At 41.6% G+C, this 17,040-nt stretch overlaps 1 protein-coding gene across 3 annotated transcripts in view; it reads right to left on the bottom strand.

Annotated features, from left to right (window-relative positions):
• Positions 1-208: 208 nt before the first annotated feature.
• The window catches only part of COBL (cordon-bleu WH2 repeat protein), a 960,165-nt gene continuing 943,333 nt past the window's right edge, over positions 209-17,040 (bottom strand). For all 3 annotated transcript variants that reach the window (XM_078688123.1, XM_078688124.1, XM_078688125.1), the window contains 3 exons: positions 4,285-4,792; positions 3,262-4,179; positions 209-2,886 (listed from right to left, as the gene is read on the bottom strand). In XM_078688123.1, the coding sequence (XP_078544249.1) occupies positions 4,766-4,792 (27 nt within the window). In that variant the 3' untranslated portion in view covers positions 209-2,886; positions 3,262-4,179; positions 4,285-4,765. The remainder of the gene's footprint in view (positions 2,887-3,261; positions 4,180-4,284; positions 4,793-17,040) is intronic.

Here is a 17,040-nt window from a genome sequence, read left to right on the forward strand (position 1 = left end):
ATTTGAGCCTATAGGCATTGAGATTTATAACAATGCCTGTCACTGTCGGTCAGCACCCCTCCACTGTAGAGGGTCACCGACAGCCACTGGCAGATAGGACATCCACCGCTTTTTGGAGAATGCTCTTTATCCTCCAAACTCTAAATAAGGAGTCACTGAGAATGACTCATAATCTTTTTATATTCCAGAGAGTAAACACAAGACAGTATTCATGGTATAGACTAGCTGTGTATGTTTTATTTGTGGCACTAACACAATTTCAACATTTTATAATTTACTGTTTCATCAAAACACTTTAGGATGGCAACCTTCATAGCTTAATATTTTTGCAGTCAAGCAAAACAGAACAACACAACACAAAACATGACATTTTGATTCCCATCTGTGCATAGATTTAAGCAGAGGGGCATCACTCTTGCAAATCCACAAACCTTTGCAATCCACATATTCCTATTGTTAGTGCTATTTTTACAGTTAAAAAGACGGGAAAATAATCCCAGTTTGATTAATGTCTCTTTGTTTCATTTACCAATAAAAGTAAAATATATTCCAGGTATGTACATTTCAACTACTACAGTAGTTAATATATAATAAACTATGCCTTTATAAATACTGGCAAAGCAATACAGTATTCTTCAGACACAGGCCTGCATCCAACAGCTGCTCTGCAGCATCAGCCAAAATGCAGGCACTAGAAAGTGTCTCTTATAACTTGTGGCAGGTCACTGGGGTTCCAAGCCTGTGGGCCTAGTGGGAATCCTTAACAAAGTAAGCAATAAGGGAGGCAGTGGGAGGATTGTCAACTGTGTAGGTGCTGTAGCACAAGGGTCCCTCTGATTAGGATATTAGATCTGTGTTCTTTGCCGCTGACTTTGAAATCAAGAAGTTGTGATGGACAACAGTTCATTGCAGTTTGGATAGAATATATACCTGGAGTATCCAACGTTGTTTCACGAGTGCGCTGTGTTAGACTTTATTGATAACAACTGACTTTGCAAATGGATTCAATGTACATACAGCATGTGCAAGTGTGTTTTAAGTGGATATTCTGAAAATCTGGCATGGCCCCAGCCATTATAGGGCAACATTGGACATCCCTGAAGTACATGGTACCTCAGACCACTGCTTGTTGGTGATTTGTAACTGCCTGAGAATGTCACTCTCGTCAGAGATATTTACAATAGTGAAGGTATCTCACACTTTGTAATTTATAAGCCACCTCAGACAGGATGTCGGTCAACACTTTGAGTTTAAAATGCGCTTCGGACTGGTAAAACGAGGCAGGGATTCAACTATGTCTTCAGCACTAAGCCGTATTTCGGAATGGTACCTGAATATAGAGTATTTAATATCATAACAAAAACATTGGTGACCAATATATCACAATGGTATGCATAAGTATGTAAGTATAGCTTTCCCATGTAGAAAATACAACATATACATACATGAAAATAGAGGCAGACTATCCATAAGCCACTGAGCTGATATGTAGCTCGGCTTAACGCTACTCATATTTATTAAATTCACTATATAAAAAGTTTTAGTCACCAGCTGATATCAATGTTGTAAAATATTCTTATGAAATATATAGGTCCTGATTCACAAAGAGCCTCCGCAGTCGTGGCGAGATCTCCGCACTGCAGTTTCCCACTGCAGAGATCTTGCCATGACTGTAAAACCTCCAACCAGAGTGTGGAAGCTTTTTGGGAATCAGGGCCATAGTTTGCATATTAGGGGAAAAACAGTGACTACAATGTTTTATATCTGAGCTCATTAAATATGAGTGTTAAAACTAGCTATACATTAGATCAAAATGATACTAATAGCATGCCTCCCAATTTATACTTCTTACATTTAGTAATCTGGTGTTTGAGAGTCTACCTGGTGATGGACAGTATCTTCCTAATTACCGCAATAGATTGGCCATAGATTCACTATAGGTCACTATGGATGCATGTACCTTGACGATTTACATCTCTTCAAGGTATGTAGATGTGGAGTTAAGAATAGTAAATCTTTACCTACTTACACATGCTAACCTTGATACTTAGGTCATCGACATTTTTGTCACAATGTTGTGGCATACAAGCAGTATTCCCCATTATAGTAACTCATCTCTTGTATGAATATGTTAAGTGTGTTCACAAAAAGTATATGTCAAACCTTGAACAGTAATACTGTCAGCGGTAGGTCGTTTTGTAAGCTCTAACACACTTCAGTGGTTTACAATCACATCCTCAGCCAGGCCAAGATCTTTCTTCAGCATGATTTAGATAACGAATAACTTAGGTTTTATTTGACAAGAATAAATATTGTATAAGGCAATCTCTGTGGCTTGCAAAGCTCCCTTTGAAGCCTGGAAGGAAGGTCAAAGTGGCATCTGAGTGTCCAAACACATAGCAAGACTCCTATCCATTGCTAAACACAAACTATATGCATTTATTCAACTTTTCATTTGACTTGGTACCGGCGAAGAAGGCAATTAGCACTAGTAGGAATCCGGCATATCATACTATGGTGATAAATCTGAAAATATATTTTCTGTTTTAAATTGTAGCAATTTCTGATTCAAACTCGTTGTTGGTTCTGCTGAATGCTCTAGGAAATCTAGAATGCTGGTTGCGATATAATATTCGTCATTTAATGTTACCGCACATCAATGCCTTATGGCATCCAGATTTATGAAAAGAACAGATTGGTCAGCTTGCCCTACATAAGTCGAATTTTGTAAGTCAAACTGTGTTTTGTGATGTCACTTCTGGTTTCTTGCTCCTCCCTCAAGGCTCATAGGTGCAAAAAGAAGGGTTGTGGCTCAGTATACTTGCATGGGTTACATGTTCATGGTATACTTCATATGCCTTGAACTGTGATCTCGAGACTAAGCTGCTCAAGTGTGAAGTGTGGCTCACTGGTTGTGGAGAAGTGTGGCTCACTGGTTAGAGGAGGCAGACCTGGAAGCAGAGGTCAGCCCGGGACCAGGGTTCAATTCCCGGCTCGGCGGGGTCTTGAGTCCTAAAATGTCCATGGACTCGACAATTCTCGCTCCGGTGCCTACTCGATTCACGGGTTCCGACTCTGGGCAATAGCTTGCTTAATCTCCACAACGGCCCCTCGCGGCGGGATGCCTGGCTTTCACCTTGCGGATACCCTGCTGGGGTTATCTCACAGGGGAATACCAGGACGGGTTCCCTAAGCAAGCGCTTAGAAACCGCTCGGTGATTTGCGCTATATAAATTCCTGTACATTTACATTTACATTCACATCTCAATGCTCAACACTGGTTTTCTAGGTATACTTCCGCCCGGTACAGCATTCTGCTGCCTTTCGGCTAGATTCCGCCACACAACTGCCACATTGCTTATTGATCAAGCCAACGCTTGCTTTATTTTACTTAACACCCTGTAGTTTGTATGTGAATTATCCCTGCTTACTTCCAGTAAAACACTACATAATTATTTATGGTAAAGCATACTCTTTTGCAAGAAGGAAAACAAATACTTAGGGCTAGGTTCACAAAGGGACTTGTCAGAAATTTGCTTGCTTTGATAATCCCTACATTTGGACTAAATGTTAGAATTTTTAGGCATTCACAAAGAGCTCCTGTAATAGTCTGTAGAAGCTGTGCTCATCATACCTTCTCAGGAGTAATCACGTGCATCTTCTTAGATGTAACAAATCCACATTTCCGCATTCATCAATGTAACGCCTAAGTGCATTTGCACTACGTAACACATTGTTTGCTGTATCATCAGTAGAGATACATCGTTCCCTCTCGAGAAACCCCGTTTCCTACATCCCCACCAATTTTGGGTGTGACCCTCAAAATAGATATACTTCTGCCATCCACAGGAATAAATCTCCATTATTTTCAAGATGTGAAACTACCTGCAAATTTATCAGAGAGAGCTCCGTGGGTTTTCATAAATTTTGTAGTTATTTTAACACCCTTGAGTACGATCTAATTCTGCTTCCCGGACATGGTGTAAGGGTTTTTGACACCCATTAATAACTCGGCCTTAGTTCCTACTTTGCCGCACAATCCAGTGCTTCCTCTGCTGGTGGAATCTCAGGCGGCCATCTTTCATTGCCTGACCCTGGGACCCGGGGTTTCCCTTTCTTAATTGATTTAATTCCCTTATATCTCTCGTCTCTTTGCCTGTTTGGTTTGCTCCTGGCCTTCTGGAGTTCTATTAATCCGCCCGGTGATTCTTTCACATGTGGACTGCTAATTAATGACCTAAATGGAAGGCTTTAATGAAATCATCAACTAGTTCGTGTGTGCACCTTCATTTCTACCCTGTCCTAAATTATACTCTTCTTTCTGTTTGATTTTCTGGAATCGGGAGACAGCAGTGTTTTTACCAAGCACATTTCCCAAACACATATTAGCAAGTCAAGCTTGGATTTCATTTTTCAGGACCGCGTAAAATAAATGAATGCCTTCGTCTTTGCAGAACAGGAAGGCAATTAAATGTGCGCGCAGAGCCTTGCTGTGTTAATATTTTTTATGAACCCTGCCAACAAGCCTATTTTACTGGCAACTTTGTTTAAATTCATTGAGAGGCAAAACACATTTTCCTTGGCACACAAGCTGTGCAGTAGAGCAATATTTTCCCCTTTCTGCCTAATGCAGGAACACAGCAAATTACAAAATAACAAAAAGAATTGGCGAGTAGACAAGACAATAATACAGGCTTCATCAGTTCGGTGCTTCTTAAGTGATGGTCGTAGGCTACTGGGCTTAGCAGGCCCATTCCACTTGTTCTTATAAAGTGTTCAGTGTGGGCGAAACCTGCAATAAAGAAAAGCACATGATAAAATCAGGAGATTTGGTCCTGCCCCACCTGCTCACACCATACGTACTTATGTGCAACTGTCAATGCCGAAAGTACACATTATTACATAGCAGGGTGTGTGTTTGTGTTTTTTGATGCATGTCTTGGGCACTTGGTGGTTGCCAAGTACTAAACGTTCCTGGAACATGCCTCCACTTCCAAGCATTCCTGCCCCTTGCTCATTAGCGAATCAAAGAAATGATCCTACGCGGATTGACATTTCAGTATGACACGACTAGTCCTGAAGCATCAGAAAATTATATGGGGAGTCAAATGAGCACAGTTGGTAGCAAAGAGTATTCAGTCCTGGGCTTTCTGCCTACGGCTTGATTGATACATTTGCTAAGGTCATAAACCCCTTGAATTAAATGACTGGAAGCAGGGGTACTTGAGACAATATCTTTCACCTCCTATCTTTCTGAGTCTTTGTATTCTTCATTACAGTCAGAAGATCTGAATAACTTACTATAGCGTTAGCACCTGCTGTAACGGGTTGCACCGACCATTAACCCGTTTGCGGCGGTCGCGATTCCGCGCTAGTGCGGCACTTCCGCAAACGGGCAGGGCTGCGTTGGCCGCTGGACGTGCGCAGCACTACGAAGGTAGTGCTCGCGACGTCCAATGGCCGACGTCAGCACTTAAGGGTTTATAGGCCCGCTCCAGCGTTAAACAAGGGAACGGGCCTTTAACCCGTTGGCTGCATCGAACGTTCAGCTCCAGTGCTGAACGTTCGAAAAACAGGTGGGGCAGCGTCAGCCAACGGAAGTGCGCAGCACTACCAAGGTAGTGCATGCGACGACCGTTGGCCGACGGCAGCAGCCTATGGGTTAATGGCGGGTACCACCCTCTACTGAGGGCTCTAAGGCTATTAGAACATTGCAACCCTAGAGGGCAGAATGTTCTAATTTGTAAAACAAAGGCCTCACAGAGCTAGAGGGGACTGAAATCCCTTTGGGTTCCGTGAGGCCCTTTGTTCACAGCAACAGCCATGAGCAAACATTGGAATGTTGGAGCACTAGGCTTCTACCCGCCATTAGAAGCCCGGAGCACTCCATTGTTTTCAGTGATGCCCCCAACATTCCAGGTTTCTAATTGCCTATAGTAACAGTTATCCATGTGCCAGCTCATTAATTTGTTACCCAAATCGTTCCCATATGACAGGTTCTTTGACCAAGTCAAACATTGTTTAACCTGTATGAATGAGTAATACAAAACATAGACAAATTAAGGCACTGTTACTTATTTTTCCCTTTGTGGCACACCTACAACCTGCTAACCTTGGGATTCCTTCAGGACACTAAGCTCAATGTCCAAACATATTTATAGAACCTCTTCCAAGTGATTTATGGTAATATGTGGTGACTCGTGGGATGTTGATAACCTGCTGCATTTCATGCCCTCAGGGTCTAAGGTATACTGTTTTAATTCTTGCACCAGTCAGAAGAACGAGTATTACTTCAGGGGCGGTATATTATGCACAGTACTGTTTTCTTACGCAATGTTTTGCCACATAACAGTCGTTCTTTGATTGCCTGCATTGTGAGGCTTTTGACAATTGCATAGTTGGCAAAACAATCACAGTTTTATGATATTTTGGTCTATGGTTTATGTTTAATATATTTGATATTTTTATATAGCATTGTGTGGAGTCTCTTTGTGGTGTATTTATTGTGCCACAGGTGTGAGTATGTTGCGCCAACGCTTTGCACATTGCGTCTCGGATAATTATGACTGCTTGGTGCCAAGCTATCAAGGGGGTGAGCAGGGGCTATCTTGGGTGTGTAACTCCCTTACCCTGACTAGAGTGGCGGGCTCTGCCTGGCTTAGGTGCATACCCTAGCCAACCAGAAACCCCATTTCTATCCGATGTCACTGTCAAATCCGAACGTCGATCAGTAAAGCTGTAAACAACATAAATTAACCACGATGTAGGCTGTGCATTGTGAATGTTCCTTCGATCTTTCTGAAAAATAACTAAGATTCTTAGTGACGGGGCATCACCAAACTGGTTGAGAAGGGGAAAGTCCATTGTGCATTATGAAGGGATTGGGTTCCCTGTATATCCTGCACATTAGTGGCTATTTCAAGTGGTCATAATGTCTAGCGAACAGAGAGCATGGACCTAGATAATCTTTATGCATAAGTTAAGGGTTGGCTTTCCCTAACTTAACTCCTTTGGCTGTAGAACTTAATAGCAAAATGCTCACGTCAATTGTTATCTGGTGCACATGCCACATTATCTATGAACCTTCTTGTTTACCTTAGCGAGCTAATGAGAGCTTTATGCCAAGTTGTCAAGAGAAATAATAAATGTGCTCTTCCCTAGAGATAAGCAGTGCAGTACGAAGGCTCTATCTGAAAAACGTGTGCTTTGCTAGTTCAGAAATGTAATGGAGATCTCATTTGTTTGCCTTACAAAATAAGTAAAGTACAAGGTCAAACAATATTTACATATATGTGGTTTGCATCAGCTTCTAGGGGCTGGGAAAATGCCCATCTGTGCTTGTCAAGGCAGCTTGAGGATTGAAGCCCTACTAGTAACAAGAAAGTATGCTGGCACCAAAAATCACAGTCTGCTGCTTCTACATGATGTTCAACAAATGCATTATTTGAGCTGAGGTTTTCCCATCCTCATTTCTTCAAAATGCAAAAAGAAAGGACACTGGATATGGCACAAGGATATGGTGAGGTTTAGGAACCTGTGCCCACGAGGACTGAAATTTCTTCAGCCATTGTGATCCATTTTTCTTCTGACTTTGCAGCCTACATCATTACAGCAACTCTCATTGAAAACAGTCCACCTTCTCAATCCCGCCTTCGGAGGAACAACTGTTTGTGCACCTGCTCAGTGTCATCCATTCTAGGAATTGAATCATTGTACTATATGGAATATTGAGTATATGAAGCCCGCATGCTCAACATATCTAGGTGGGCCCAGGATATTGGCAACTACCACTCAATAATGGAGCAGTAGGGATAATCATGCATAATGACAAAAGAATTAACAATGTTTCCAAACTTTTTTTTAACACAGGCATGCCATGTATCACATTTAAATGTAGGGTAAGTTATTGTGAGGAGGCATCAAGCACCATATCTGTGGGGCACTTGATGCTTGACTTTTGGAACACTATGGGGCAGACTTACCATTCTTTCATGCAACATAATGCAATGCCTCAAGGGTGACTGCATTACAGGCAGGATTGGACACCTTCCTACACCCAAAAAATCCTTAGAGGCCTATTCCTCTAACTTTGTGTGTGGCAAAATTCAGCACACGTGGAAAGAAGAATTATTGAGGTGAAATAAAGATATTTCTCCTTGTTATGCCACTGTTTGTTAGGCGTACAATTTTGGTGCAAAACCAGGTTTACAAGTCTTTATAAGTCTTGGTTTGCATTTCAATACATGGGTTGATGCATGCAAACAGATGTGCTCTACCCATGTAACGCCTACCTGAAACAAAGTAAAGCAAGGCAGTGCTATGCGCTGTGTTAAAGTTTATTTACTAAACCATGCAAAGCCACTCAAAGTGGCTTTGTGTAGCTTAGTAAATCCCAGTTAAGGACTAGTGTTGCATTGCGATGACTTGCATCACGCAAGGACAAAACTGGTCACTGGTAAATCTACCCCTATATTTCGATTTGTGTCTAATGTTAGAGAGCAATAAATAATATTCAAGATTGAGACTATGCCACACAAAAAAGCAGCACACTTTGCATGAATTGCAGGGGTGTTCATTAAGCAGTGTGTGGCGATCAAATGTACAGTCAGCCATCTTCCCGCAGGTTGGCTATAATTCAATGATCCAATATTCTGTAAAGTGGCAGAGTGTAGGTTGGAGGTTGGCCGCTCCAATGTCTACAGCTTCCACATGTGGGCGCCTACTGATTGCTAAGAAGATGTTAAAACCAGTCAAGGCAGAGTAACATGTAGCTTGTTCTATAAGTCTGGCAGAAAGATGTGTTTTTGTTTACTGGTGTTTGAAATAGTTGAAATTATTGGTTCATTTAAGGTTAGGGCCAAGGGTTGTCAGTTGTTACTGGGCAGCTACCTGATGCATGTCTGTTATTTACCACTGATGTCCCAAAGTCGTGAGTACAATTGCATAATTTGTTACATTCCAGGCGTTGCTTTGTGTGTATTGACTCTAAAAGGGAAGAGTTAATGTGGCAGATTCTTCCAGGAGGTGATAAAGACTTGGAAAACAGATGCATTATCACACATTGTAACAAAAGTCAGTAAGGGGTTCAGAATTTAGTGTTTAGATTGAAAATATGTCCCACATTATACCACAAAGACACCTTACCACGTAATGTTTCAAAAACGGTGGTTTCATGGGACAGAATTACTAATACATTATAAACAAGAAGAACATCAAAGGTCAGTCCAGAATACTAACACTGTGAAGTTTAAAAAGATGTGGCCGAAGTATACTCAATAGATGAAATAAATACCTTATCAGACTATAATACATTTCAATAGGCAGACCATAAAAAGGTATTATGCATTCAATTCATGCTTTGTTTACATGAATGAAATTGGATTATAAAGTGTTGAGTGTTCTTGTAACCACACAAAAGTGGAAGATAGAGCAGTCTAAAAAAGTCAGTGTGTACAAAGAGGAAAACTCTACAAGTGACAGATCTCTCAAAGATACTGACAGGTATCTCAAAGATACACATTTCTATAATGTAAGCATGGCGGTCCCTAGATGTCTAATAATGTTTCTAACTTACTCGATGTGTGGAAGTTTCAACCCATAGGAGACTCTGTGGTCATCATCAGGACAGTAAGTTTGAGAGCATCCGAGCATTTCATTTAGTCCCACAATACTGGTCAGTTCAGCCCAAGAGAAGCACAATAAGAATAATTACTTGCTAGGGCATTTGCTCTTTGTAAAGAAAGCCTATCTGAAACAAAATCATTGTAGCACAATGACTGGGTATATCCAGTGTACAAGGAATGCTGTGATTATGCAATTAAGGTTTGCTCCAGAGTCAACACACAAAGGGGTGTGATAACTGTCATCTATGGATAGAAAGACACTCTGGATGCACCTATGGTCCAGTAGGGGCTAGTGTATACAACTAGCATCTCCCAGTTCTTGGCAGGCGGCAGCTATAAGTATTAAGGGGGCACGTGGCATTTAGTTTCATTACTCTTTACATCCCTATACAAAGATTATATCTGATGTATTCGACTTTCTCTAACTATTTAATTAACTCACTTGCGTTACAAGCTGTGTTCTAACTTAAAGAACATGAGACAGAGTGATTTGCAGAAACTCAATACAAGGGAATTTGGGGCTGATGGTTTTCAGCAATATAAAACTTCTTTAGAAAGTCTGAACATCCTAAGGGAAGTACTTACTCAAGTGCAGTGATGCTTTGATGTACCACTGTGCCAGCATTTCCCATGTCTACATGCCCACTGAGCTTCCAAATAATGATGCAGGAACTAATGAAAGCAGCCACAGCTGTACTTAAATATTGTTGCTTTGGGGCATTTGAGAAAACAAAGTGTGCCACAATTGACTGAAGTATCATAGGCCTCTGAGGATGAAACAAGATCTACGCACTAATGTATCAATTTCTTTGGCGTGATCTGCAGCATACACCATAAATTAATTTGTCTCCAGGTGTGTCTTTTTCAAGGCACAGTACAAGTTACAATCTACCAACTGATGGTTACAGTTTCAAGGTCGCGACGGTGGGTAAATCTTTCATTGAATGAGTTTCTTAAATGATGGCAAGACAAAGTACAGCCATCCAGAGTTCTTACAAAGGTCACCGCTTATACTACTGGACCACACAAATGGTAGCCGTCAATGGCTGGACGTTGATGACCCAGCATTCTGACAAGGAAGGGATATTTTGCAGGCTTGGAACCTTGAGGCGACCATGTATGGTTCTTCACTAGACAGGGGCAGCACTGAACCCACTAGAATCCCCTTGTAATGTTAGCATATGCCTCTGAAACACATTAAGTTGTCTAAAATATTCACGTGGAAAAACCCACTCTAAAGGGACACCTGATTGACTGATGTCTCGAACTGGAGGGGTTTGGGCCGTAGGACCTGACTGGCATCTCAAAAGTGGGAGACATCTGGGGCGGGTCACATTAAATCATTTCCCCAATTAGCTGAAGGGCTCCCAATTCCTTCGCTACTTGCACCATCCATATCTACACCTTATGCAGGAGGTCCCAGGGTTTGTACCCAAAGTTTTCATGGAACCAAAGGATTTCCCTCATATATATATCACTGGTGATGAACTTCCCAGATCAACTCGTTCATCTTCAGGCTAGGTGGAAGACTGATGTTGGCCCTAGTAAGGATGAGGAATGGGTTGAGGCCAAGATGGTGGCCAGGTGCTTGATCATTTTGAGGATGATGCAATTCAAATACTTTCCCAGAACATACTACGACCTCTACAAACTTTGGCACATGGGCAGGAGAAAGGCTCCTTTTGCCCGAGGTGTCAGGAAGAATGTTCACACTTCAACATGATTTGGACTTGTCCTTGGATCATTCGTTTCTGGTCCAAAATTTACACCACCTTGGGTGGGATCCATATTACAAGAAATGGGATATGTGGTGGGATCATTGTGGCTGATGAGAAGATTGCATGGGGAGGTAATGGGAAGATCCTGGTCATTCGTGCTCAAAATATGCAATATGGAACATGGTGAATTTTATTTGAAGTTGCTGTACTGGTGCAGTTTTTGTTTTCTAAAATGTATGAAAACTTTAATAAACAGTTATAAAAAAAAGAGCATGTTCAGCCATAATGTGGCTATTCCAGAGAATTAGATCCAGAACTAAAAATCAATGGTTCTCCTTAGCAGATGCACTTGGATGCTGCTGTTTCGGATGAGTGATCAACTCAAGAGATCTTTTGATACCTTGCTTCTTTAGCAGGTTTTTTAGTACCTTGCTTCATTAGCACATGTAGATTTTAGGGCGCATATAGAGCTGTGGGATAATAAAAATTAGGAAGTCTTTCGGATCCATCAGTGAGGTCTGACCCCATCAGTGAAATGAGACAAACGTCTGCGCAATGCTTGCTAATCTGCCTGGCATAACTGTCTTTAACAAATGTCTGGTAGCAGAGGAGTGTTTGATGGGGAGACTTTTTCTTCATGGGGTGAATGGAGCAATATTTTATTAGTGTGACTGTGCCTAGTGGGGTAACTGCGTTGATGTACAGATTGATGTGCAAGAAAATGTAATCTGAGTTTCACAAACTAAAGCAACTCCTGAAAGAAAATGGGAAAACACTGCATGAAAAACTGTAGAAGATGGAGAGGACAATTATCATGGTGGAACATTGAAATATCACCAAACTGTCCAATGACATATTCTCTTCCAACACTCTTATAATGGCAATAGCAAAGAAACGTGAGGCGCCAGCATGGGGACTTCTTAAGGATATCAGAAGCACCCTAAAGAGGTGTAATAATGTAAAGATTTGCTATTTGGCAAAGGTTAGTGGCATGGAGCTTGCTGCTTGCTGAAGGGCTGCTGAGAACTGATGGTGTTTATGTGCGTTTTCCCTTAACCCCTTCCATGCTCATGACGAGCTGGGCTCGTCATGCAGTAGCCTCCTGCTACGCTGATGACGAGCCCAGCTCGTCATGAATAATGGTGTTTGTAAAGTTCCAGCACAGGAGAAAAATCCCCATAGCGTTCAAGGTGTTAAGCAAGCTCTTGTTTGCTGACTTTACAAACATGGCTTCATATGATGGAAGCCATGGAATACTCTCCGCCACATCACATCAAACTGTGCTTCTAGCGATTTCTTCCAGACTGGGCTATTGATCAGCGAGTAGTCACAGAGAATTTCTTTGTTGTTGCCTCTGTATCTCTCTCTGTTTTAGATCTAACACGAGAGCTTAGACAGCAACAAAGGGAAACGGTATTGTGTTGCCAAGACGGATCATCGAGGAAGTACTCTTAGAATTAAAAATGTTTGCCCTAGAGTAACTCTAACTGCTGCATGCATCTTTCTGCTCATGCTAACTATGGCTATAAGTTGTCACCATCTCTGATTTGGAAAGCTTTGAGCTTGAAGCAATACATTTTCTAATTCGCTTGTCAGCGGCGAGTGCTTACATTTCTGTAACTATATGAAGATCGTTTGCGTATTGTCTCATAAACGCAAAATCCTGCACCTGTGCTATGCTTTGTTTTAGTTTCAACACATGATTTCAATTGGAACTATGTATATGAAAACATTCTAAATGTATGGCTTGCCTCTTTGTGTGTAGCTTATGATCACTTGGAGTGCTGAGAGACCTCCTTGTCTCCTGTACCATTGATCAACAGATATATCGTTTTTGTTAATAAACATTTCTAGACTACAAGAGTAAAGTTACAAAAAGCTTTGCATTCTTCAACTGATTACACCTTGACATCAAAGAGCGGGGGATTTTAGTATCCCTGTGAATCCCGCAGTTAAGATCTATGCACTATTTCACTTTACCTGACAAATGAGTTTCAAATGCAGGTCTCTGCAGTGACCAAATGTAGGCATGCGAGGCATCTATAAATTCTAGGGACATTCCACATTTTTAAGAACCAGGAACAAAGACGGTTTGAGGCATGGGCAAAGTGGGCAACTGCCCTCGGCACCCACATTACAAGGGGTTCCCAGGAAAAGGGAACCCCTCTCTTTTTACCTCTGCCAATTCCTTTTTACTATTCAAACCACTTTGCCTGTCTGTCTAGCTCTGACTCTGTCTATCTATGGAGTGTCATCATTAGGATTTTTTTAGGGTCCTGGGAAAGACGTTGTTCAATTGTTTTTGTGTGATCCTACTATGATTAACACATGATTTAGTACTGTTTGGCATCATGCAGACTTGAGTTAGCAGGAAATGGGTATTAAAATCCAGGGTTGTTCAGTTAATAGGGGCTTCAAAATTTGTTTCATCCAGGCCCTTAACATCCTCATGATGCCACAGACCAGGAAACCTGAATAATGGAATCTGCAATGGTTAGCCAAAAGTAAGGGAATTCGTAACAATTTGTTGATGCAGAAGTCGAAGAAACTTCTTGATGGGGCATAGGTAGTGGGAGATCCTCAAAAGATACAGAGAAAGACTGGTCGATATATGCAGTAAAGGAGAGAGGCTGCAGCACTGCACCAGATCCAAACACTAAGGGCATTATTATGATGTCGGTTGGAAAGGTTCCGAATGGCATTTGGATTTTCCTAACTCATGGCGGAACCTATGTTTCCGACCACCTCAGAAACATTTCCGACCGACCGACTGCAATGGAAAAACAAGGGCGAGAAGAAAATTACTACCTGAAATGGTGCTGCAAAAAATGCAAAAACAAGGGCTAGAAGAAACATACTACATGAAATGTTGCTGCACAAAATGCAAAAACGAGGGGAGAAGCAACATACTACCTGAAATGGGGCTACAAAAAATTTAAAAACAAGGACTAGAAGCAACATACTATGTTAAATGTTGCTGTGCAAAATGCAAAAACCGCGGCCTCCGTTTTATTGGGGTTAAGTAAGAGTCAGAGAGTTAGCTTGCTCAGCAGACCGAAAACAGCGGCTTCTCTTACATAATTGTGCCTAGTGGACTTTTGACTTTATTGCTCTCATGCCAGAGGACTGACTAACCAACTTTTCCACCAGCAACATTTTCTCCGCTAATGTTATTTCCGATTGATACCCTTGATATATGGCTGCACAGGGCGGCGGTCTGCAGTGTTTTGTAAGAGATGCCTTGCTAAGTAACATTAGATTAAGTGCTGTCCTTTGCACCTCATTATAAAAACCCGTGTGTTTAGGTATTCTTTTTACTTGATCTCTGTTTTTACCATATGTATTTTTATCACTTAATCAATATTTATTCACGTTTATTTTGTCTTTCTTAAAAAAACAATGTTGCAAGTTGTACTTTTTCATGTTTATTTACCCAAGAAATTCACAATTCCCTGGCATACATCGAGGTAAAACTAACAACAGAAGGTAACGAAGGCTGTTGCAACAGTTATGAAAGGGTGGAAGGGAAACTCAAGGGTAGTGTTTGCAGAATGTAGGGGGATTGGTCCTTGGTTTGTCCCCCCTTCTTAGAGGTCTAATCACAGCAGATGAATCTGGATACATGTGTTGACTGTTTCCCTTGCTCACCTATATCACTCCTGTGTACACTAACCACTGTCAAATGTCTTCCCACAACATTCCTTCCAGGGCCATCAACGTCTTGAGAGCCCGAAAATCAATGTCTCTTTTTCAACTAATGCGGAATAGGTCATAACAATCTGCTTAAATGCCTTGACTAGGTTTTTAGGTGGATAATGAAGGGGGTATTGAAGCGGTTACCAGATACAATGAAAGTATTGAATGTGGGTTTAGAAGAAAATGCCTAAAAAGGACAGGGAGTGGTCCACCACAATAGTTGAAATGGTTCGCAATATCGAGAGATATGGCTCATTCGTATACTCTACCCAAGGTGCCTTATGTGTTAGGAAGCTCTTGAATAAGGTGACGAGAACTCAGGTGTCACCAAATGTTGCTGAAAGCAGAGGCTTCGAAAGGAGAGGCCTGGTGAGATCTCAAAGTGACCTCACTGGCATTCTAGAGGATTCAAAACAAATCCCTGGTGCTAGTTTTGTACATATCAACACAACTAGGGAAAAGGAGAGAGAGAATGGTGGTACAATACGTGCCCCTGTCTCTTCACAGCATCATTGCGGAAGCAAAAGGCTTCCTAAAAAACTAGTATGTGCAACCGATTAACCTGCCAGTCACTTGCCATGCATGAAGGATCTCATCTAACCTGAGGGTGTCAAGATTACGCAAATGCTTGGAATCCCTGCCTCACAGGATAAAGAATGCAAACAAGTGTCCAGTGCTCTTGGGTGTCTGCAAGATTCACGTTGTTTGGTTTTTCCATAGATACAACATGATTTCTTTTTAGACTAACATTCATTTAACATACTTGCGCAGCACATGCTAATTTTGTGTTACAATACATAAAAAATATGCAAATCTGAATACGTCCATTATATCTAACATCTTCCTTTTGAAGATCATGGCCAGGAGCTTCACTTTTATAAACACTGCCTCTCATGGTTCTAACACAGAGCCTAGCTTCATAAAGATAGCTCTTAATTTTACTAAAATTTCCTCTCTCAAAATAGCGCTTTGGCCGACACCAAACCTGAAACCTTCTCAGAAGCTGTACGCATTGCTTGGGAGGCGTGCACACACATCAGCCAGGAACGAGGTGAGATAGAAAGGCCACAGAGTTATGAATGTAGCCTTAATGGAAGAGTGCAAACTCATTTAGGATTTACAATCCTCGAATACACTTTCTGCCTCTAGAATTGCACAGAATATGTTTGCAATTTAAGTTGATGAGTTGGAAAGAAATACATAGGTGACCGCGTGGGAATGTGTTAACACGAAATCCAAATAATATTTGCTGCTTAAATAGTAGCATTGTTGCTTAATCCCCTCCAGTTGGCTTCCTGCCAACAAACAGCAGGCAGGGATCCTTGGACTTTGTTTTGTTGAGAAATTATTATGTACTTAGGTACATTTACAATGTGAAGCAAATTTAACCTATGCAGAGCCGCATGACCAGCAAGGACGCAGTCACTCAGCAGCTCGATTCCACTGAGGGACACAATAATACCCCCCAAGAGATGGCAACACGCCCAGTGAGACCATGTGTTTGGGAAGGTGGATAGGCTTGTCAAGTGAAAGGCCCATCCACCCCTGTTGGTCTGTGGACGCTCGTGATAAAGAGACATTACCATGAACCTAGCCCCAGTTCATGCAAACTGCATGCTGATTCCCCCGTGCCAAAAGTAATGCATTAAAACAAGGGCCACTGCTGTGAAGCCAGGGACTTTCCCCTTCTAGGTAATCTAGCAGTCAAAGTAGGTAAATGGGTGGAAGAGAGCATGCATAGTTTTCACAGAGCACTGAAGGCAGAAACCTGCAGGCAGCTGTAGGGTTCTGATAGGTGGGAGAATAAAGAAAAGGGACAGCAGGTGGTCTATCAAAAGCAGCAAGATCTGCAAAAAAAATGTTTTAACCCAGCACTGTGACTGGGGGTGAATGTTTGATTAATTCACCATTCCATCCATCATCTGTTTTTTTTGTATTTGTCAACTTACATGGGAAGGGTATGCCCAGAGGTAGGTCCTGTGTTCACTACGCCAGCAGATTCA

This window comes from Lissotriton helveticus, chromosome 4_1 (assembly GCF_964261635.1).
Source record: "Lissotriton helveticus chromosome 4_1, aLisHel1.1, whole genome shotgun sequence".
NCBI lineage: Eukaryota > Metazoa > Chordata > Amphibia > Caudata > Salamandridae > Lissotriton > Lissotriton helveticus.